This window comes from Neoarius graeffei, chromosome 7, assembly GCF_027579695.1.
Source record: "Neoarius graeffei isolate fNeoGra1 chromosome 7, fNeoGra1.pri, whole genome shotgun sequence".
Taxonomy (NCBI): domain Eukaryota; kingdom Metazoa; phylum Chordata; class Actinopteri; order Siluriformes; family Ariidae; genus Neoarius; species Neoarius graeffei.
In genome coordinates, this window is record NC_083575.1 from 32,773,361 (window position 1) to 32,798,490 (window position 25,130).

General features: G+C 42.3%; 1 protein-coding gene across 1 annotated transcript in view; it reads left to right on the forward strand.

Annotated features, from left to right (window-relative positions):
- The window catches only part of LOC132888838 (uncharacterized), a 28,752-nt gene extending 4,045 nt beyond the window's left edge, over positions 1 to 24,707 (forward strand). The window contains exons 2-6 of the mRNA XM_060924932.1: positions 21,873 to 21,918; positions 22,026 to 22,117; positions 22,290 to 22,400; positions 24,164 to 24,383; positions 24,468 to 24,707. Coding sequence (XP_060780915.1) covers positions 21,873 to 21,918; positions 22,026 to 22,117; positions 22,290 to 22,400; positions 24,164 to 24,383; positions 24,468 to 24,707 — 709 coding nt within the window. The remainder of the gene's footprint in view (positions 1 to 21,872; positions 21,919 to 22,025; positions 22,118 to 22,289; positions 22,401 to 24,163; positions 24,384 to 24,467) is intronic.
- Positions 24,708 to 25,130: the final 423 nt, after the last annotated feature.

Genomic DNA, 25,130 nt, shown 5'->3' on the forward strand with positions numbered 1-25,130 from the left:
CCCTCTGGGAGCGAAAATCCATCCTTCCTGGCCATGGGGATGAGGGCCTGAGGGTGGATGCTGTGCCATCGATGTGTAGCTCGGAGCCGACATGGCAGCGGATACTTGGCTCAGGTAGGGGCTTGGGCTCAGGCTCAGGACAGGACTTGGACTCTGGGTTTGAAGTCGATTCAGGCTTAGGACATGATTTGGACTCTGGACTGGAAGTGAGCTCAAGCTCTGGAGATGACTTGGGCTTCAGACCGGATGCAGGCATGGGTTCAGGCTCTGGACAGGACTTGGGCTTCAGACTTGACATAGGCATGGGTTCCAGCTCTGTCTGTGCATCATTCTGTTCCTGGTCAGGACCCAGCAGTGAGACAACGACGTCTTCATAGCCAGGCAACGGTGGCAGTGGCAGGGTGAGGACGTCTTCATAGCCGGATGGTGGTGGCAGGACAATGACGTCTTCATAACTGACTGAGGCAGGGGCCGCCCCGTAGTCATCTAGACCCAGTTCTGGAACTTGCTCTAGTTCTGGCACTGGCTCTTGTGCTGGAGCTGGCATTGGCGCCGACACTGGCTCTGACTCTGGCACTGGCTTAGGCATTGGCTCTGACTCTGGCACTGGTTCTGGCACAGACTCTTGTACTGGCACTGACTTTTGCACTGGTCCTAGCTCTGGCTCTAGTTTGGTCACTGGCAGTGTTGCCAGATATTGCTAATGTTTTCCACCCCAAAATATGTTCAAAACCAGCCAAAAAGCCCCTAAACCCGCCCAATCTGGCAACACTGGTCACTGGATCTGGCTCTTGCTCTGGTGCTGGCTCTGTCTCTTGCTCTAGCAGTGGCTTTGGCTTGTGCTCTTGTTCAGGTGCTGGCTTTGACAAAGGCTCCAGCTCTTGCATTAGATCTGGCTCTAGTTCAAGTGTCAACTTGTCAAAATAATAAATTAGATGAAGTGTTTTCAGACCTTAAATAATGCATAGAAATCAAGATCATATTAATTTTTTTAAACAACACAATACTAATGTTTGAACTTATGATGAGTTTGGAAATCAATATTTGGTAGAATTACCCTGACATTTAATCACAGCTTTCATGTACCTTGGCATGCTTTCCACCAGTCTTTCATGTTATTCTTGGGTGACTTTATGCCACTCCTGGCACAAAAATTCAGACAGCTCAGCTTTGTTTGATGGCTTGTGACCATCCATTTTCCTCTTGATCACATTCCAGATGTTTTTAAAGGGGCTCAGGTCTCGAGATTGGGCTGGCCATGACAGGGTCTTGATCATGTGGTCCTCCATCCACACCTTGATTGGGCTTGGCTGTGTGGCATGGAGCATTGTCCTGCTGGAAAACCTAATCTTCAGAGTTAGGGAACATTGTCAGAGCAGAAGGAAGCAAGTTTTCTTCTAGGATAACCTTGTACATGACTTGATTCATGTGTCCTTCACAAATAAAAATCTGCCCCCTTCCAGCCTTGCTGAAGCACCCCCAGATCATCACTGATCCTACACCAAATTTCACAATGGGTGCGAGACACTGTGACCTCTCCAGGCCTCCATTTAACCATTAGATGACCAGGTGATGGGAAAAGCTGAAAATTCTCAGACCTGGTCATTTCCTGAGATAAAGCCTTAGTTGTTGTAGACTAAGATTCACTTGAAAAACTCAGAAGACCCTCTGAAAACAACGTTCATGTCTATTCTAGATTCAGTAAGGGTTAATCAGAACGTCATAGGATGTCATATGACATCAAATGGCCATAATGGTTGTCACACTCTTAATCTAATACTAACATTCGGGTTAAATATAGAAAATATAGTCACACTTCCAGGGTCTGAAACTACCTCAGATCATTATCTAATCTTATTTAAAATATGTCTGAACAATAATATGTGCACTTTGCCAGAGTGCTGCGTCAAATGTACATTCATGTCAATGACTTCACAAAGTTTTATAAATAGTCTCCCAGAGTCTTGGATGGAGGGCAGGTTGACACCAATAATTTTCTCTGCAGACCTTATTGTCCATTGCAGTCTATTCTTCTCCTGTTTGGTGACCAATCCAAACCAAACAGTGATGGAAGAGCAAAGAACAGACTGAATGATGGCATAGTAGAATTGTGTCAGCAGCTCCTTAGGCAGGTTGAGCTTCCTGAGCCTTTTTGATGATAGTGACTGTGTTGGTCTCCCACTTCAAGTCCCAAGAGATTGTGGAACCCAGAAACCTGAAGCTTTCAACAGCAGTCACAGTGTTGTTGGTGATGGGCAGCAGAGTGGGGGGCTCCTCCTAAAGTCCACTGTCATCTCCACAGTTTTGAGCGTGTTCAGTTCTAGATTGTTCTGACTGCACCACCAGACCAGCCGTTCAACCTCCCATCTGTATGCAGACTCGTCACCATCTCGGATGAGGCCGATGACCGTTATATTGTCCGCAAATTTCAGGAGTTTAACAGATGGGTCTCTTGAGGTGCAGTCATTGGTATAAAGGGAGAAGAGCAGTGGGGAGAGCACACACCCTTGGGGGGCGCCAGTGCTGATAGTCCGAGTGCTGGATATGATGCTCCCCATCCTCACCTGCTGCTTCCTGTCAGTCAGGAAGTTTGTAATCCACTGACAGGTGGAGGAGGGCATAGTGAGCTGGGTGAGCTTGGTGTGGAGAATGTCTGGAACAATGGTGTCGAATGCCAAACTGAAGTCCACGAACAGGATCCTGGCATACGTCCCTGCAGTGTCAAGGTGTTGCAGGATGTAGTGTAGACCCATATTTATTGCATCATCCACTGACCTGTTTGCCTGGTAGGCAAACTGCAGGGGGTCCAGCAGGGGGTCTGTGATGTCCTTCAGGTATGACAGCACCAGTATCTCAAAGGACTTCATGACTACAGATGTGAGGGCAACAGGCCTGTAGTCATTCAGTCCTGTGATATTGGTTTTCTTAGGAACCGAGATTATTGTGGAGCATTTGAAGCATGAGGGGACTTCACACAGCTCCAGGGATCTATTAAAGATCTGGGTGAAGATGGGAGCCAGCTGATCAGCACAGACCTTCAGACAAGAGGGTGACACACCATCTGGGCCAGGTGCCTTCCTGATCTTCTGTCTGTGGAAAAGGCTGACAGACATCCTCTTCACAGATCTTGAGTGCTGGTGGGGGGTCAGAGGCGGGGGGTGGCAGAATGGCAGGGGGTGTAAATGGGTCTTTAATGACTGAAGGGGGGGAGAGGTGTGAATGTGTCCAATCTGCAGTAAAACATTCAGCTCGTCAGCCAGTTGATGGTTCACTGCAGTGTTGGTGGATGGTCTCCTATGGACCCTTTTCACGTGACGTCACGACAAACGCGGCCGCCATTTTGGACATGTACTACCAGTAGTTTACCACAGCCAACATTGAGGAACGACAGCAAAGAAAGTGTTTATTTTCAGCAAGACTTCCATCATGCCACTATATTGTTGTGCACCTGGATGTAGTAACCATCAACAAACAAGGCAAGGGTTATCATTTTATCGGATCCCGGTAGATGCTGACCGACGGAAAAGATGGATAGCGGCATACCAACGCTTGTGTAGTGACCACTTTGTTGGAGGTAAGACAAATAAAATTAGCCAGAAAAGGCATTACATTGCTGTTAACATTCTGTGGCGGCGAGTGTGTAACCAAATGGGCTAAAATAACCCATTGTAACCTCTTTGTTCTTCTGTAGTAGCTATTAGTTAGCGTTGTGTTCCTTTGCTGTTGGTAGACTGTAGGACAGATCAGAGGCAGTGTCCTACAAACAGCGCTTAATTTGAGGGGGAGCAAGCCAGAGCGCGCTCCGGAACCTCGGGCGTTGGCTCCGGCAGCTATTTACACTGGATCTGGTGATCCGACACCTCTTTTGACTATGTAACAAAAAATAATAATAATAATAATAATAATAATTAAATTTAAAAATGCAAGTTTATTTAGTGTTAATGTCTGATTTTGATATCTGTCTTGTTGGTGATTTCTCTCATGAAACGACATCCACAAAATATCTGCAGATGAACTTAATTTGCAGTGTTATTACAAAACATGCCCAGAAGCGCAGTGCCGCGCCCCCCTCTCCTCTCCTCTCCTCTCCTCCCTCTCCTCTCCTCTCCTCTCCTCTCCTCTTTTTTCCGCACCGGAGCCGCTCATCCTCTGCGCTCCGGGACCTCCCACTTTACAAATTAAGCACTGCCTACGAATAAGTGTTCAAAATAAGAGGAACAGGTATTTGTCTCTTAAATCCAGGCCGTTCCCTGTAATCTGTAACAACGGTTGGAGAAAGTAATGGCAAATAGTGAGTGCACAAACCATAGAAGGTAAACTGTACACAGCGCCAGGGCAGTGTCATGGTATGTCTACTTTTAGATTGTGTTAGCTTATCAATGAACACACTCGTCACTCGATGAGTTTCACGTCTTTACGACGGATACTTAAATGTGTGTTAGGTATTATTGTTGCAGTCTAAGCAGTCATTGTAGCAGCTAGATGAGCGAGAACCGAAAGGGTCTGTGCCATAAACTGTTATTTCTGTACGGCGTTGCTAATGTGTTGTTACTGTTGTTATTTCTCCCTCTGCTCGCCCTGTAAATGCCCTACGTCGCTGGATAGCGAAGGTGTTTTCTGCATCTCGCTCCTTTTTCTTGTATGTTCTCCGTTTGTCGCCTTCCTCGCATTCAAACCAATTCGAGCCGAAGTCCGCTACATGTCCAAAATGGTGGTCGTGTTTATGAAGGTCACGTGACTGAAAAGGGTCTATAGTTAGTAATGTTCTGCAGGCCTCTCCACACTGACGTCAGATCGTTTGATGAAAGGCTGTTTTTAATCTTATCAGCATAGCTCCTCTTAGCTGCTTTCACCTCCATTGTCAGTGTGTTTCTGGTCTGATTATACAGAACTCTGTCTCCACTTTTGTAGGCCTCTTCTTTGTTCTGATGAAGTTGCCTGAGTTTTGCAGTGAACCAGGGTTTATTTTTGTTGTATATGCAGAAGGTTTTGGTAGGCGCACACACATCCTCACAAAAACTGATGCAAGATGTCACAGTATCAGTCAGTTCATGCAGGTCTGAGGCTGCAGCCTCAAAAACACTCCAATCAGTGCAGTCAAAGCAGGCTTGTAGTTCCACTTTGGCCTCATCGGACCATCTCCTCACCGTCTTAACTACAGCCTTAGCAGATTTCAGCTTCTGACTGTAGGATGGGATAAGATGAACCATACAGTGATCAGATAGTCCCAAGGCTGCATGGGGGACCGAGTGGTATAAGTCCTTTAAAACAATGTAACAATGGTCCCTGGTGAGACACTTAATGTGCTGTTTATATTTTGGCAGTTCATGGCTGCGGTTTGCTCTGTTAAAGTCCCCCAAAACAATGAGAAAAGAGTCTGGGTGTTTTTTCTCCACATTGTTTATCTGGTTAGCCAGGTGTTGTAATGCCTCATTAATACAAGCCTGAGGGGGGATGTAAACTCCAACTAGAATAAACGAGGAAAACTCTCGCGGATCATAAAACGGTTTGCAGTTTATGAATAATGACTCCAGATGAGGACTGCACGATTTGTTTAGAACTATGACATCAATATACCAACCTTCGTTAATATAAAAGCAGATTATGCCTCCCCTCATTTTCCCCGTGAGCTCCGTTTTGCGGTCCGATTGGTGCAGGTGAAATCCAGGCAGATGGAGAGAAGAGTCTGGGATGTGCTTACCGAGCCAGGTTTCGGTGAAGCACAAGGCAGCAGATCTGTTAAAATCCGTGTTAATTGAGTTGAGGAGCAGCAGTTCGTCCATCTTATTGGCCAGAGAGTGGACGTTAGCCAGGTGAATAGACTCCCGTTGCGCAGTGTGAAACCCCCGCTGCCTCAGCCTGACGAGCGCGCCGGCTCGCTTCCCCCGGTGTCTCCGCGTCCTTGGCGTAATCCATAGAGAGCTGCTGCTCCTCCAACAAGTAGCTCTGGAAAACTTTCCGGATCAATGAAAACTGATGAAAAAAACTTTACTGGTGTTTTTATAAGTTCTTCTCTGGAGTATGTGACCAGCGAAGGAGCACAAAAAACACAACAAATACACAAAAACATAGAAAGTACGAGAGAGCGAAGTACCGAGGCAACCATCCGCGGTGCCATCTTGGAGGAGTTTCCAATATAAATTCAAACTTGTGCACTCAATTCTTGTTTTTTGAAGTCATTAAAGAGGTATGCTGTACAATCATTCCACCCTGGAAAAAGAACAGTTAAAGGAAATCATTAACAGCCCAAAATTACCATGCCATTCATGCCCAGGATGAGTGTATGTAAACTTCTGACCACAAATGTATGTAGGCATTTGTTTTATTTTATCTGTGTATAATATATGAAATTAATTTTATCTTTGTTATTTTACTAGATAAACATAGGATTGATGGTGCCACTTGAAACTGATGGAACTGATTTAAAACCTCTAAGAGGGAAAACACTCCTGTTTGTAACAGTTCTCAGACTTTGGGAAACAGAGGAACGGGAAGCAGGGTTCAGAACAGGTGAGCTCTTATTTCAGCACACTGTTCAGTGACCACAAAACAAACACACGCGATGGGGTGTCACGCGACACCCCAAGGATCACTAGCTCCCTGACTGTCTGAAAGACACAGAGACACCGGTTAATAGACAGCCAGCAATTTGACACAGGTGCACCTCATTACATGTTACCCACTGGTTCAACCTGCCTCCTCGCCATTCACAGCTGATGCTCGACTACGCCCCCGCTGCCACACCATTATTTACAGACCTGGAGGTAGCAGCACCTGATCTACTGAAACAAGCTGTCCAGAAAATGCGAACTTTTAATAAGGGCATGCATGATGGACTATATATTCTTTTATATCCAGACTGCTCAGAGGAGGTCCATGTGCCTGTGTCACACTCCGCCCCGGACATCCGCTCCTGAGCTTGCGGATCTTCCACATCAGCTCCGATCCGGGACGGGAATTCCATCCTGCCTGCTTCCCTATTCAGCGAGCGCTCACCTGCATTCACTTCCTGATCATCACCGCTGCCTTTTTAAATGCCGTTCTCAGCCACAGACAGTGCCAGAACGTCTTTTATGTAGAGTCTAGCCAATTTTTTTTTTTTTTTGGCGCCTTGAGAGGGGTGTTTCATGGTTTTCTCCTCAAGTGTTTTTCAAGTCAAGTTTCACGTTTTCTTTTTATGGCTGGACTATTTTTATTTTTTTGTAATCAAGTTTTGTTGACATTTTTGCCACGCCTTTTTCTGGATTAAACCTACTACGCTGCTTGGATTACTGTCCGTGTGCGTGTTCTGCTTTTGGGTCCTAATTCCCCACACCTCCAGCAACCCTAACAGCCTGGGTCAGAAAGGCCATTCAAATTGGCAGAATATAAAAAGGAAATAGGAAAAGCATATTCCGGGGTTGGTTTTTTTTCATTTGCCTAGAAACACACTTTTTAAAGGAGGTTTGTGGATCTCATGATTCAATGTTTTTACATAAGTGCTTACTCAGTAGAGTATATAATTATCAACTCTCACAACATTGCCGAGACTCATGATTTTTTTTTTTTTTTTTTTGCACTGAATCACGGTCTCACGCTTCCACTATCAAATTCTCATGATTTTTCTGAACAAACAACCATACATTCATGGAAAGCAAAGTGTTCTCGATACACCAGTGCATGCAATGCCCAATATGTACATTATATCATGTTTCCAGAAGGCCAGTGTGAAAACTTTTTTGAAAGGATGTTCATGCTTGGTTGATTGCGGGAAGTCGGACAATGAAATCATGCCTTACTTTGTCTTCATTATTTCCACGTTACCAGAGGTGGGTAGAGTAGCCAAAAATTGTACTCAAGTAAGAGTATTGTTACTTTAGAATAATATTACTCAAGTAAAAAGTAGTCATCCAATTAATTACCTGAGTAAGAGTAAAAAGTGGGCGGCACGGTGGTATAGTGGTTAGCGCTGTCGCCTCACAGCAAGAAGGTCCTGGGTTCGAGCCCCGGGGCTGGCGAGGGCCTTTCTGTGTGGAGTTTGCATGTTCTCCCCGTGTCCGCGTGGGTTTCCTCCGGGTGCTCCGGTTTCCCCCACAGTCCAAAGACATGCAGGTTAGGTTAACTGGTGACTCTAAATTGACCGTAGGTGTGAGTGTGAATGGTTGTCTGTGTCTGTGTCAGCCCTGTGATGACCTGGCGACTTGTCCAGGGTGTACCCCGCCTTTCGCCCATAGTCAGCTGGGATAGGCTCCAGCTTGCCTGCGACCCTGTAGAAGGATAAAGCGGCTAGAGATGATGAGATGAGAGTAAAAAGTACTAAGTGAAAAAACTACTCAAGTACTGAGTAACTGCTGAGTAACTTTTGTTTATTGATCAGGATGTCATAACAGGCAGAGATTTCATATATATTTCACACAAACTGTGTGTGTGTAGTTCTGTGTATTAACAATAACAACAAGAAGCTCAAGGCAGTCTGCACATAAACCATAACACTGTGTGTGTGCGCACGTGCATGTTCACTCCATGAAGTGACTGTTCAGCTTTAACAGCAGCAGGCTCTCAATTTTGCACTGTGAAGCTGTGACCTTTTAGCCATGAACAGGTGAAAACAATAAATATTAATTAATTAAATCTTTACAAAGTAACATAAAACAATGGGTAGAGGTTACAAAGAAAAAGAAGAAAAAGGCAGTCTGCACATAAACCATAACACTGTGTGCGCGCGCGTGCATGTTCACTCCATGAAGTGACTGTTCAGCTTTAACAGCAGCTGAACATCACACGTAATATATCCTCGTACGAAAAAGACTGGAAATAATCCTGTAAGATGCGATCAACGATGTTAATCCTTTCATCTCCCCAAAAGTTGTTTACTGGATCCATCTTGCAGAGGAGTTAGCAAGTGGAAGTAACCAGCAAAAAGATTGCTAACTAGCTGCCAGTGCCCATTTTGGCTGGGTGGTGGTGGGATTGCTAGCAAGCGGTCAAGCTAACGCCCTTCCTTTTGTGAACAAGCACTTGTAGACAAATAATAAAACAAATCTCACAGAAAAGAAAAACACCAAGTCTTCACAAATCCCTCTAATCCACAATAAATACAGTAGCTTGAAAAATGGAGATTTCACAAACGATATGTTACGCGTTTTGTTATTTAGTAAGTTTTCACCAGTCTTCCATTCCCAGTTTTTGACCAGAGCCGTGTACAACTGTAACGCTATTGAGGAGCTGACATTAGGCGAGCAACCTTATTTTCATGAGCATTTTTTGGTTTCACATCAATAAAAAGTGATTGTTAGGAAGATTTTTTGTAGTTTTATTTCTTGGTTCTCTGGTGTGTGTGTGTGTGTTATCTTGCCGTCTGAGGCCGCAGTGTGTCAATACATTTCCACAAAACAATGTATTTTATAGCCTACAAAGGCAGCCAAAAGCACATAGCCTACTTACCGCAATGCGTTTCCTCATACTCGATGTTGAGTTTTTATAAGCTGAAACGTCCACTGGTTTGGGGAGACACATGTGACACCGCATAACATTATTATTTTTTGTTGTTTGGAGAGTGAACATGGTTTGTATGTGTGGCCAGGGGTGTGCCTCTTCAGCTTGATGAGAACCGCTGGCCGTTGTCTCTGCCATTTTTCTTCTGCTTCCACGCTCTTTTCCACCTGGACTGATCTTGCCACGGGAATTTTGTGTGCGGGCGCGCGCGGCGGCTTGGCTCTGTTTGATTGGCGAAACGGAGTTAAACCATAGCTCCTCCCACTATGGCTCTGGCTGCTACATGTGATCGGTGAGATGCTGTCATGTGACAGAGCCTCTGCTGGGCCCTGTACTACGAAGCGGGTTTTCTGGCTTACCAGGGTAACTTTGAGAGTAACTTGATCACGTGCAGCGTAACTTCCCGATTAACCCATACTACGAAAGTTGGCTATGTTCAAACCGAGGTATGCCATGGCAACTTACGCCGCATCTCAAACCTGCTCGTCTCAGGTTATGTTCTTGGTTAACCCGAGGTTTCCGATTAACCACACCCTTTTTAAACACCACCTCTCCACCGACATTTCCTCTAGAGACAATGCCAGCGTACCTGGATGACCCGTGCGATATCGGAGCGCAGATTAGAGATGGGATTTATGGCTCTTTGATGGGATCCGCATCTTTGTGATCCGTTCTTTGAAAAGAGCCGTTCAAAAGACTGGCTCATTTGGCTCTTTTTAAATATTTATTCAGTTTTAAGAAGACAGCGTCTAAAGAAGCCAGATCCCTCTGCTTAGACAGTAACAATATTTCTGGACATACCTTTTATATAAAGCAACCTAGACTTACATTATTGTAACCCCTAAATGCTCATAAATAACCATTAAAAAACAATGAGGGCTTCAATGAATGTCCATGCAGAACGGCTTTTCTGTAAAAAAAAGAACCCACTCAAGAACATAGTTATCAAGAACGCAAGAATATTTTATAGAAAAACACTTGTTTTACAAAAATATTTAAGTCTGAGATATAAAATAGATACAACTACAATAAATATAACACAAGAACATTTTAATAGAAAAAAATTTATATTAAAAATATTGAAATTGTAACAAAAATAGATACAACTAAACAGTCAGATAAATAGATAAAGTTATAACAAGAACACAAGATTATTTTAATAGGAAAAAACAATTAATGCAAAAAATATATTATTAGAAAAATAGATACAACTAGACAAACAGATAAATAAATAAAATACACAAAAATAGAACAAACAAAATGACGATAGAATAAATTAAATGAACGTCCGTGCAAAGTAGTTTTCCCACAATATTATCATTAATATCACACAACTACATTATAAACTATATACAAAACAATTTGAACTATTAGGCAAACAGATAAAACTTGAATAAATAAAAGGCAAATGCTGTTTAGCCTACTTCTTGTCCTTGGGCAAAAGCTTTTTCATCTGAAACACAGTACAGAAAAAGAACGACACACACACACACTTACCATTATGAATGATGTTTTTATATTTCATTTTCACCTGTTGCCAGGTGCGTTTGGCACTGCTGTTGCCTCTGAAATGTTCACAGGACATACACCAACTTAGTCAAAGGGACTGAACAGTCAGTCATCCTAATTCATGTGACTCTGTGCACATATCAGCTTAAGTAGGCTACTCCATGAATTTACCATACCAAATTTTATTCAGGATTTTTCGGACATTAAACAAGCTATATATGACTGGGGCCACGTCGAAGGACCATTTTCTGTGACTTGTGATTGATCATGAAGCTTTCTCTCATCCTATACTTCTGTTCTGGAACATGTAGAAGGGAGAATGTACTTGCGCATTTACCCGATCGGCAATTCATTGCCAACATGCTTGCCGCTCCTTATTGGCAGCCGCTGTGTTAGAGTTTGCTCTTAATGTTGTTTTGAACTCCTCGTAGCTTTGCATTATGACAGCGCATTCTTCCTCCGTGAAGTACGGCGACCGTGCCATTGTGAACAGTGGTGATTTGCGCTGATAACCTCTCCTTTAACGTGAACGCGCATTAACCCTGATTAGGTTAAACCAGGTTCAACAAATCAACTTCATAACTGGCATCGTAGTACCGTTTAACCCCAAACAAGATAACCAGGTTTTGTCAACCCCGGTTTAGCAGGGGAACCCTGGGTTACTTCTGGGTAGGTTGACCTCCGTTCGTAGTACAGGGCCCTGGAAGTCTCGACAAAACATAAACAAACAGACCACGCATCGCACGGATCAATAAAAATAAAGTAGCGAGTAATGAGCAGAATATAGCCCAATGTAACGGAGTAAAAGTACCGCTTCTTCTTCACAAATATACTCAAGTAAAAGTAAAAAGTATGCTGCATTAACACTACTCTTACAAGTACAATTCATCCAAAAAGTTACTCAAGTAAATGTAACGGAGTAAATGTAGCGCGTTACTACCCACCTCTGCATGTTACTGGCAGGAAAGACGCATGGGGAGAAAGAGTGACAGCGATTTTGGACCAGAGGCCCCCCCAAGTTCTAAAACAGAACATTTCCAAGTATCAAGGTGCAGCTAAGTATGATACGAAGTTTAATTCCAACTGGACCAAGATCTATCCATGCATTATCGCTGATTCAGCGAGCAAGCACCATTTCCGATGCACCGTTTGCAACAGGCAAGTTGTAAACACCAAGACCTTCAAGATGTCGAACTCCCATGCAAAGAAAGTCTCACAAAGATCTTGAAAAAGTGAGATCATCAGGATCACTCTTGACCGTATTTGCAGCACAGACTTCTGTCAGTGAGAAGGTATAATTTTATATTTTATCATGTTTAAAAAAGTGAAATGTGCTTTGTTTCAGTTAATCTAAGCTCAACTAGATCTATTTGCTAAGTTAAAGTAAAATAATAGTTTATTTTGAACTGTCCCACAGATATGTTATCATAACTGTATAGCCAAATATATATAGTTTTTCAGCAGGAACTTTGCATGCTGTGTTTGGTATGTTTATTATTGTTACAGTAGTAGCCTAGCTTGTTTGTGTTGGTGACGGTAAATGGTGATGGTATTACTTTGAATAATTCACTAATTTTATATTCCTTTTAATATTATCTTTCTCATAATTTATTTAACATTAACTCTAATGAATAAATATTTTATAAACATTTAATACATGAGACCGAATATTAAACTTACTCACCTTGTAGTGTTCAGATAATTTTTTGTAATTATATTTATTTGCTCTTTCATTTAATAAAGGGCAAAATAAACCCCAAACTATGCTGCAATAAATTGCAAACACATGCACTTTTACTACTATGCATAGTTAGTTTTTTTCTATGAAGACTGGAATATATTTATCTAACAGTAATAATGTTGAGGGTCTGTATTTGATTAACTTTTTTTCATTAATGGTAACAAGAAGGTGAAAACTAAATATTCATCCTAAGGCCACCAATCCCCTCTTAAAGTTGGCAAAATCATTTAAATGACTTCAATAGTGTAAGTAAAATTTATTTATAAAGCACATTTAAACACCGCTACCACTGACCAAAGTGCTGTACATAATAATAATAATAATAATAATAATAATAATAGTAAATGAGCATTCAGTAATAAAAAAAATAAAAAAAACAAATTTAGAAAATAAACAAATGTGAAAAATAAATGAATGTTAAACCAAACAGAAGAGAACCTACAACACAGACACACAAGAACACAAGAAATAAGAGGATTAGGGGACTAGGAAAGCTAGTGAATAGAGGTGAGTTTTTAATCTAGATTTAAAGGTGGGAATAGAGGGGGCGCATCTAATATCTGAGGGTAACTGGTTCCACAGTCGGGGAGCAGCCACAGAAAAGGCCCGATCACCTTTCTGTTTCAGTCGTGACCGTGGCACATGTAGTTGTCCTTTGCTAGAGGACCTAAGGGACCTGGTGACTGAATGAGGCTGGAGAAGTTCAGTGATGTAAGCAGGGGCCTGCCCATGTAGAGCCTTAAAAACAATAAGTAAAACTTTAAACTGAATTCTATAATGAATGGGGAGCCAATGCAGGGAAGCCAAGACAGGGGTGATATATTCATGCTTCCTTGTACCAGTCAACAGTCTCGCCACTGCATTTTGAACCAACTGCAGATGCATTAGTGAAGACTGAGGTAGAGGGAATTGCAGTAGTCCAGGCGTGATGTAATGAAGGCATGGATTACTTTTTCCAGATCATTATAAGATGAAAATTTGAGATGTGAGATGATTCGTAACTGATAAAAACTGTTTTTAACAACTGAGCTCATCTGTCTGTCAGGACAGAGCCCTGAGTCAAGTATGACCCCCAGATTTCTGGCATGAGATTTAACATATGGGGTGAGGTGAGCTAATTTGCTTGCAACAGTGCTTATGGATTTGGGAGGACCAAAGATGATGACTTCTGTTTTATCACTGTTTAACTGGAGATAGTTATTAGACATCCAAACTTTAATATCTTCAAGACAGTCCAAGAGAGACTGTACAGAGTTAGTGGATTTTAGTGGGAGATACAATTGTGAGTTATCTGCATATAAATGAAAAGAGATTATATTTTCTAATGATGTCACCAACGGGGAGCATGTATAGGCAAAAGAGCACTGGGCCCAAGATGGACCCCTGAGGGACCCCAAAGGAGACAGGAGCAGTGGATGAGGAGAACTGATCAGTGGGCACAGAAAATGTCCTATGTTTAAGATAGGAGCTGAACCAGTATAGTGCTGTCCCCTTAATGCCTACCCGCTGTTCTAGGCGAGCGAGAAGAATGTGATCCACAGTGTCAAAGGCACCATTAAGATCCAATAAAATCAAGACTGCATTTTCACCTGAATCTAAAGTGTGCAGCAGATCATTAGTCACTTTAAGTAAGGCTGTTTTGGTACTGTGAAGGGCTCTAAAACCAGACTGAAAAGGTTCCAGAATATTATGCATGTTTAAAAAGGGGAGCAGTTGAGAGAGAACAGCTTTTTCCAGCACCTTAGAAATAAAAGGAAGCTTAGAGATGGGGTGGTAATTTTTTAGGCATTTAACATCAAGATTGTGTTTTTTAAGCAGGGGTTGGACAACCGCATGCTTAAAACATGCAGGGACTGTGCCGGATACTAAGCATGAATTAATAATCACTTGAATGCTGGGGCCAATAGTATCAAATGCATCCTTGATTATATTGGAGGGGACAGCATCATGGGGCGATGAAGTAGGTTTCATGTTTTACTAAGTCGTTAAGCTCAGCAAAGGACATACCGGTATGTTGAAATTGGTGGAATGTGGCTATAGCACCAGAGCAGCCTGGTAGCATATCAGACAAAGGGGGAGAGAACTGTGATCTGATGTTTTCAATTTTGCTAATGAAAAAATTCAAGAATTTCTCACAGATATCAGTGGAGGCTTCAATATCTGGTGAAACTGGGGGCTTGACAACTGAGTTTATTGTACTGAACAAAACTTTGGGCCTGTCAGGATGTTTACGAATTAAGTCAGAGAGGTGTTTTACTCTGGCTTTTTTGGCTGCAGTCTGGAAAGTTACCAGTGACAATTTAAAAATTTCAAATGAAACAGTGAGACGGTCTTTTTTCCATCTCTGTTCAGCTTTTCTACAGGCCTGTCTCAAAGTACGTGTTTCTTCATCTAGCCAGTAGTGAGATTAAGTTTAGGGCGACTGTATCTGAGAGGGGCCACAGAATCAAGTATAGATGAGCAAGAGGAGTAAAAGAGGGTAATTAATTCATCCGGGCTAGAAATCTGGGATGCAGCTGAAATAGCATAAGCAACAGCCTTACTATAAAAACTGTTAGAAAACTGTTCTGCAGTAAGCGAATTGATGTGGCAGGAGTAGCGGCCTGGGGCTCTAGCAGATCGTGGGAAATGGAGAGAGTGAGATCAAATACAACAGGTTTATGATCAGAGAAAGTAGCATCCTCAATCATTATCAACAGAGAACCCATAAGATAAAAGAAGGTCAAGAGTATGACCCTGTATGTGTGTGGCTTTGTTTGTGTTGTGTCAAACCAAAAGCATCTAATACACCACAAAACTCGCTAACCAAGGGTTTGCCTGGACAACAAACATGAATATTAAAATCACCCAGTAGCAACAGACGGTCATGCACCGTTACAAGATTCGAGAGAAGTTCAGAAAATTCAATTATAAAGTCCTTATCAGGCTTGGGAGGCCTGTAAATCAGTGTGCAAACCAGTGGAGACATAGAAGATTCCACTTTTACGCATTGCAATTCGAAGGAGGAATAGATCGCAACAGAGTTTTTGTATTTTAAAATGATTCCGGAAAACAGGAGCTACTCCGCCACCTCTTCCAAAGCACCTTGGGGTGCTAACGAATGAACAGTCATTTGGACAGAGTTCACCAAAGACAGGTGACTCACCAGCTCCAGTGCCAATCCATGTCTCGGTTAGAAATAGTAAATCCAGATCACGTCGGGAGAAAAAGTAATTTAAAATGAGTCTTGTTTGACACAGACCTGCTATTAACCAAAGCCGCCTTTGCCATTGAGTGAGCCGCAGCCTGGCAGTGTTGAGAGAATTCCAGCAGGCGGATGTTCAGGTGATTCACCCCGCCACTTCGGATGCGCAGCCTTCACGCAGCAGGCACAGCAGAGCAGTCGAGCAGTGGGCTCCAGTACAGAGCAATGGAAAGGTCTACATGGCAGTAAGGTATTAGGCAGAGACCCGTCCACCCGTAAATTTGACGGGTGATTGCCGATTTCAACGGGCAAGTATACACACAGACGGATACTGAAACGGACGATAATGCCGAAAATTTTCGCACATGAATACTCCCACATGTCGTCCGATAAATCCAGTTATGTTCCGCCCACACACGGACTGGCCATCGGGAGTAGCGGGAGTTTTCCCGGTGGGCTGGTGGTTCAGCGTGGGCCGGCGGAGAAAAAAAAAAAAACAGTTGCGCGCTGGCCTTTAATATGATAAGCAATGTTAACAGTTTCTTTAACAAACTGTTAACATTGCTTATTACAGTTGCGCGCTGGCCTTTAATATGATAAGCAATGTTAACAGTTTGTTAAAGAAACTGTTAACATTGCTTATCATATTAAAGGCCAGCGCGCAACTGTTTTTTTTTTTTTTTCTCCGCTGGCCCACACTGAACCACCGGCCCACTGGGAAAACTCCCGCTACTCCCGATGGCCAGTCCGTGTGTGGTTCCGCCATCATTTACAAATCGTAAGAAACACAGTTTAATACGAAAAATACTGAAAACTTGAAATGAAAAATCAGAATATTTCATCGTTTCCGCCATTTTGGCCCGCACTGAATCTTGTAACATGCGGACTGAATAAATCGCGAATTCTGATTGGTCGAAAATTGCCAAACACCCTGCGTTGTAGTTTCCTCTTTCTTGGCGGGAGAACCGCATTTTTTTTTGCTGACTCACTCTTCTGGATCAAGATGAATCCCAACAAACGCCCCAAATTGAATGTGACAAAAACTGATTCGTTTTTCCACAAAAAGACAGAAAAGGTATGTGTGATACATTGATTAACAAGGGGGTTTCATTGGGGTATGGTAAAATAGAATACTGTTGGTTTTTTTTTTTATTAAATACTGTAACTAGATCAAAAGATTATATACAATTCATTGTTGTTTATTTTCTTTTCACTTTTGTTACCAAATCAAACACCATACATACATCTGATACATTCAGGAGTGAAACTGAAAAAAATACAAAGTAAAAATATGCAATATTTCTGATCAAAAATTACACGCCATTTCACCCTGAAAATGTCCTAGAATGCAGGAAATGAAGTCTAAATTTCAAAAATTTTCTGGGGGGGCATGCCCCCAGACCCCCCTAGAGGGACTTCGCGCCTGCAGCGCTCGTTTTCGCACCTGCGGCGCTTATCAGGATTATATAAAATATTATTTTTGACTGGTAAATTTCTTTTTCTGCCTAATACCCTACATGGCAGGAGTATCTCCGGTCCCATGAGCACCGAGCCAGGTAGAGATCTTTGCGTGCTGGATAGACCACGGCTAGCTTACTTGACCATGGCTGCACCGGACAAAAAGTTACTCCTCTCCTGATCTTCACTCAGAGGCCTCCGCGTTTACCCCTCCATCTACGCCGTTTCTTGTGGTGAGAAATGCAGCAAGGTAGCCGATGAACACAATCGGCAGAGGGGTGAATGAATGAGGGATGACATCTGCTGTGTGGTGCAGGATACCCACTAGAATGGGCCACCAATGAGTTTTTGAGATCCAATAAAAACTGCCGAACATAAGTCCATATAGATGCATCGGCGCAATGCCAGATCAATACAAACAGAAGCATGAACAGGCAGAACACAGATTGCACAGGTAAGAGCTTACGGAACTGATGGGGCTGACAGCAAGCCAACAAACACACTGGCGCCATCTTGCCAAGACCAGGATTTTATCTTGAGTCAATGTTCATGGACTCAAAGGTTCACATACATTTGCCACTCAGATATGTAATATTGGCTCATTTTCCTCAATAAATAAATGACCAAGTGTAATATGTCTCATTTGTTTAACTGAGTTCTCTTTATCTACTTTTAGGACTTGTGTGAAAATCTGATGATGTTTTAGGTCATTTATGCAGCAATATAGAAACTTCTAAAGGGTTCACAAACTTTCAAGCATCACTGTACGTACTCAAATCAGTCTCTAGGGCAATGGTGCCTAAGCGCACATGCAGCTATGGGAGATTTGTGCCAGCAGAATTAGGATTTGAATCCTTTACATTTGAATTTGAATAGCTGAACTTGAATGGTTGCATTAACAAACTGAATTTGCATCACACAATTTGAAATTGTATTTCGCTATTTGAATGCTTGTATTTACAATCTGAATCAGATCATTTGAATTTGAAATTAATTGGCTTTCAATCTTTAAATATTCAGATTCAGTTCTCATAACTCAAATTCAGTTCTTCAAATTCAGTTTCAAGTTTCTGTGACAAACATCCAGGTATGAAGGAAGAGCAATCGAGCACAGACACGCAGGATTCTTCTTTGGCCAATCAGCGGTCACGTTGTTGACCACAGTAGTAGCCGGCCAAGAAATGTGAAGAAGAGGTGGTGAACAACATGCGAGCGGCATGCAGCGATGGCATCGGATGAGCGACATACGAATGAGGTATTGGAAACTTAACAAATTAACGTTCTTGTGTTTAGCTGTTGTCATTGTGACAGGTTTTGTAAAAATGTTTCGTTTCTTGAACAGAGTCTATCATTAGTGAGTAGCAGTTACTAAGTTTCTCTCTCAATGAGAGAATTCCAGCTCTCAACGACAGCCAGTTAGCTCATTTCATCCGTGTGTTCATGCTGTAACTTATAGTGCTGCACTTGTTGAAGCTTACTGTTTACAAGGATTTTTAAAAAAATAATAATTTATACAATTCATCCATAGGCTATTTCATCATTTGTTCCTTACGAGGTTACTATTTTATTTAACTTAGTATTAGGCCTACCACGCAGCATTGCATTTATTTTAATTTCCCCTTCATAATGGTAGGCTACAACAATATTTGTAACAACAAATTGATTAACAAATACGCAAATAAACAAGCAAATGGTTTGCATTTTGTTCCCACACTGTACCGCAAAAAACAACAACAACAACAACAACCGTGACCTCGTGCCAAATTATTTGTGTATCATTACACCCCTAGCTTTTAATAGCCTACTATGACGGGTCCATCTGAGATTGTTGTAGTTAGGATAATCAAGAAGGATGGACGCCTCAGTGGATCAAACTGAGCCCTTTATTTTATTTTAACAAGGAGCCCAGACCCATTCAAAATAACGTCCAATTGTATTAATTTGCTGTAACATAGAACAAACGCGGATCTCATGACTACTGAGTGACATTGGGTCAAAATATCCTGGGGTCGTAGATTGTGGTAACAGTGGAGCTCCATCTGATGAAATGGTTTATCATATTAGGCCTAAGCTTAAACATTTCGACCAGACCCAATTGCTGTATAACATCATTTCATTGCCTTTGCAGAACATTGTCATCCAGGAGGTCTTGGTCAGACTGAGGGAGAGAGTGCAACATGTCCTCAACAGCAACCCCCCTGATTTCGATTATTTGGACTTCGTAGTGACCCAAGAGATGGCCCTTCTAAATGCAATGGATAATATAGCCTTGCCTAATGACATATGGGAAGCCCTCCAACAACTGAGCGTTTTGCTAGACCAGCGGAATAAACCTGCCCCCTCAAAATCTGTCGTCTGGAGTTTAGGTCCCCTTGGACGTTTAAGACTAGAGGTCTCAACGGATCATCTTCAGAGTCTGCTTCACTTGGGTCTACCTGCCACATACAGTGGTGCTTGAAAGTTTGTGAACCCTTTAGAATTTTCTATATTTCTGCATAAATATGTCCTAAAACATCATCAGAATTTCACACAAGTCCTAAACGTAGATAAAGAGAACCCAGTTAAACAAATGAGACAAAAATATTATACTTGGTCATTTATTTATTGAGGAAAATGATCCAATATTACATATCTGTGAGTGGCAAAAGTATGTGAACCTTTGCTTTCAGTATCTGGTGTGACCCCCTTGTGCAGCAATAACTGCAACTAAACGTTTCCGGTAACTGTTGATCAGTCCTGCACACCGGCTTGGAGGACTTTTAGCCCATTCCTCCATACAGAACAGCTTCAACTCTGGGATGCTGGTGGGTTTCCTCACATGAACTGCTTGCTTCAGGTCCTTCCACAACATTTCAATTGGATTAAGGTCAGGATTTTGACTTGGCCATTCCAAAACATTAACTTTATTCTTCTTTAACCATTCTTTGGTAGAACGACTTGTGTGTTTAGGGTCGTCGTCTTGCTGCATGACCCACCTTCTCTTGGGATTCAGTTCATAGACAGATGTCCTGACATTTTCCTTTCGAATTTGCTGGTATAATTCAGAATTCATTGTTCCATCAATGATGGCAAGCCGTCCTGGCCCAGATGCAGCAAAACAGGCCCAAACCATGATACTACCACCACCATGTTTCACAGATGGGATAAGGTTCTTATGCTGGAATGCAGTTCTTTCCTTTCTCCAAACATAACGCTTCTCATTTAAACCAAAAAGTTCTATTTTGGTCTCATCCGTCCACAAAACATTTTTCCAATAGCCTTCTGGCTTATCCACGTGATCTTTAGCAAACTGCAGATGAGCAGCAATGCTCTTTTTGGAGAGCAGTGGCTTTCTCCTTGCAACCCTGCCATGCACACCATTGTTGTTCAGTGTTCTCCTGATGGTGGACTCATGAACATTAACATTAGCCAATGTGAGAGAGGCCTTCAGTTGCTTAGAAGTTACCCTGGGGTCCTTTATGACTTCGCCGACTATTACCCGCCTTGCTCTTGGAGTGATCTTTGTTGGTCGACCAATCCTGGGGAGGGTAACAATGGTCTTGAATTTCCTCCATTTGTACACAATCTGTCTGACTGTGGATTGGTGGAGTCCAAACTCTTTAGAGATGGTTTTGTAACCTTTTCCAGCCTGATGAGCATCAACAACGCTTTTTCTGAAGTTCTCAGAAATCTCCTTTGTTCGTGCCATGATACACTTCCACAAACATGTGTTGTGAAGATCAGACTTTGATAGATCCCTGTTCTTTCAATAAAACAGGGTGCCCACTCACACCTGATTGTCATCCCATTGATTGAAAACACCTGACTCTAATTTCACCTTCAAATTAACTGCTAAACCTAGAGGTTCACATACTTTTGCCACTCACAGATATGTAATATTGGATCATTTTCCTCAATAAATAAATGACCAAGTATAATATTTTTGTCTCATTTGTTTAACTGGGTTCTCTTTATCTACTTTTAGGACTTGTGTAAAAATCTGATGATGTTTTAGGTCATATTTATGCAGAAATATAGAAAATTCTAAAGGGTTCACAAACTTTCAAGCACCACTGTATGTAGCAGACATTCTTGGAGTCTCAAGGAGAACCATGTACAGGAGGATGCAGGAGTACAACATGTCAGTTAGGAGCCTGTATTCCACCATAACTGATGATGTTCTGGATAATGAAGTGCGAGCCATCAAATCTAGACTACCTCATGCTGGATACCAGATTGTCAAGGGGTGTCTTGAAGCACAGGGCCACCATGTACAATGGACCAGACTCAAGGCCTCTATGCATAGAGTTGATTCAGAGGGCATCTTATCAAGAATGACAAGTATGGGCTGTGTTGTTTGACGTAAATACTGTGTTCAAGGCCCACATTTTCTGCAGCACATAGACACCAATCATAAACTCATTGGGTGTGTTTGTTACATTTTTGGCAGTATTACTTGGCCTGTCTTAAAATATGCCAGCCCTGTGTTCTTATCTATCTGTGAAAATAACCCATCCTTTTCACTAGATATAACCTGGTGATATTCGGGGGCATTGGCGGCTACTCAAGGAAGGTAAGTTTCCTACTGTAACAAAGAACATAGACATGAAAATATCTCTCTTGTTTGGGTTTCCATCTTATGACCATCATTTATAGAACTCATGTCGGTTTTCCTTCTAGATCATGTATCTCAATGCTGCTTCTAACAACACAGCAAGTACTGGTCTTGAGTTTTTCCTGGATGGAGTGAGGAGATTTGGATGGCCCTACAAGTGAGTAATTCTGCAGTTATTTTGAACTGTGATTTTCGTAGTATCTTTTACAGTTCACCGAGTGCTAGACCAAAGACGCAACCATTCAGTGACCTTAAGCAACACCAGATTTCTCCTTTAAGCAATAGAAATGAATGTTGTATGCTAATTTTTAGCATCTGATGTGTTGCAGGGTAAGAGGTGACCAGGGTGTTGAAAATGTCAGTATTGCCCAGATGAGGTTTACGGTCAGAGGGACAGGACATGGCAGCTTTATAAGTGGAAAAAGTGTGCACAACCAGAGGTAAGGTCATCTCTTCGTAACAATAATGATGATTAGAAATTACCTCAATATCCAAGTACAGTGTAAGAACTTCTCTTTGTACAACCCCGATTCCAAAAAAGTTGGGACAAAGTACAAATTGTAAATAAAAACAGAATGCAATGATGTGGAAGTTTCAAAATTCCATATTTTATTCAGAATAGAACATAGATGACATATCAAATGTTTAAACTGAGAAAATGTATAATTTAGAGAGAAAAATTAGGTGATTTTAAATTTCATGACAACAACACATCTCAAAAAAGTTGGGACAAGGCCATGTTTACCACTGTGAGACATCCCCTTTTCTCTTTACAACAGTCTGTAAACATCTGGGGACTGAGGAGACAAGTTGCTCAAGTTTGGGATAGGAATGTTAACCCATTCTTGTCTAATGTAGGATTCTAGTTGCTCAACTGTCTTAGGTTTTTTTTGTCGTATCTTCCGTTTTATGATGCACCAAATGTTTTCTATGGGTGAAAGATCTGGACTGCAGGCTGGACAGTTCAGTACCCAGACCCTTCTTCTACGCAGCCATGATGCTGTAATTGATGCAGTATGTGGTTTGGCATTGTCATGTTGGAAAATGCAAGGTCTTCCCTGAAAGAGACGTCGTCTGGATGGGAGCATATGTTGCTCTAGAACCTGGATATACCTTTCAGCATTGATGGTGTCTTTCCAGATGTGTAAGCTGCCCATGCCACACGCACTAATGCAACCCCATACCATCAGAGATGCAGGTTTCTGAACTGAGCGCTGATAACAACTTGGGTCGTCCTTCTCCTCTTTAGTCCGAATGACACGGCGTCCCTGATTTCCATAAAGAACTTCAAATTTTGATTCGTCTGACCACAGAACAGTTTTCCACTTTGCCACAGTCCATTTTAAATGAGCCTTGGCCCAGAGAAGACGTCTGCGCTTCTGGATCATATTTAGATACGGCTTCTTCTTTGAACTATAGAGTTTTAGCTGGCAACGGTGGATGGCACGGTGAATTGTGTTTACAGATAATGTTCTCTGGAAATATTCCTGAGCCCATTTTGTGATTTCCAATACAGAAGCATGCCTGTATGTGATGCAGTGCCGTCTAAGGGCCCGAAGATCACGGGCACCCAGTATGGTTTTCCGGCCTTGACCCTTACGCACAGAGATTCTTCCAGATTCTCTGAATCTTTTGATGATATTATGCACTGTAGATGATGATATGTTCAAACTCTTTGCAATTGTACACTGTCAAACTCCTTTCTGATATTGCTGCACTATTTGTCGGCGCAGAATTAGGGGGATTGGTGATCCTCATCCCATCTTTACTTCTGAGAGCCGCTGCCACTCCAAGATGCTCTTTTTATACCCAGTCATGTTAATGACCTATTGCCAGTTGACCTAATGAGTTGCAGTTTGGTTCTCCAGCTGTTCCTTTTTTGTACCTTTAACTTTTCCAGCCTCTTATTGCCCCTGTCCCAACTTTTTTGAGATGCCTTGCTGTCATGAAATTTCAAATGAGCCAATATTTGGCATGAAATTTCAAAATGTCTCACTTTCGACATTTGATATGTTGTCTATGTTCTACTGTGAATACAATATCAGTTTTTGAGATTTGTAAATTATTACATTCCGTTTTTATTTACAATTTGTACTTTGTCCCAACTTTTTTGGAATCGGGGTTGTATGAATTGTAGAATCGAACATCTATGGAGGGATGTTTGGATGGGAGTTACACACATTTACTATGACGTTTTACACAGCCTGGAGGAAGATGGAGCCCTTGACATCTCGGATCATCTTCATCTCTTCTGTGCTCAGGACACCTTCCTCCCCAGATTCAAGGCTGATTTGGCTAAGTTCTCCACTGCATGGAATAACCATCCTCTCAGGACAGAGGGCTTCCTTTCCCCAAACCAGTTATGGGAATTGGGGATGATGCAGCACCCCATCAGACAGCCAGAGATGCATGAGGAAAATGAGGTAGTTGAGTAATTAAAGTAATTTTACTTTGTCTATAAAACAATTTTCTCAATAAACATACTGACATTCTGTTTGTTGTACTAGGGAATAATAATCGAGGATATTGATTGGGAAAACATAGGGCTTTGTCATGACAGCTCTACCAACCCAGGTGTTACCGTGCCAGAAATGGAATGTCCATTGACGACAGAGGATCTTGCAATGCTGTGCCTTTCCATTGACCCCCTTTCTCACTCAAATAGTTTTGGAAGAGACATTTATCTGACCACACTCACTCACGCTTTGTACCTACTTCGCAATCATTCACAGCAAAAGTACAACTAAGTCTGTATTCTATGTACAGTATTTCCTTCCTTTTTTGGGAGAAGAAAAACAGAAGAAAAAGACACAAATACTTGTACTTGGGCAACAAAAGTCTCATCTCATTATCTCTAGCCGCTTTGTCCTTCTACAGGGTCGCAGGCAAGCTGGAGCCTATCCCAGCTGACTACGGGCGAAAGGCGGGGTACACCCTGGACAAGTCGCCAGGTCATCACAGGGCTGACACATAGACACAGACAACCATTCACACTCACATTCACACCTACGGTCAATTTAGAGTCACCAGTTAACCTAACCTGCATGTCTTTGGACTGTGGGGGAAACCGGAGCACCCGGAGGAAACCCACGCGGACACGGGGAGAACATGCAAACTCCACACAGAAGGGCCCTCGCCGGCCCCGGGGCTCGAACCCAGGACCTTCTTGC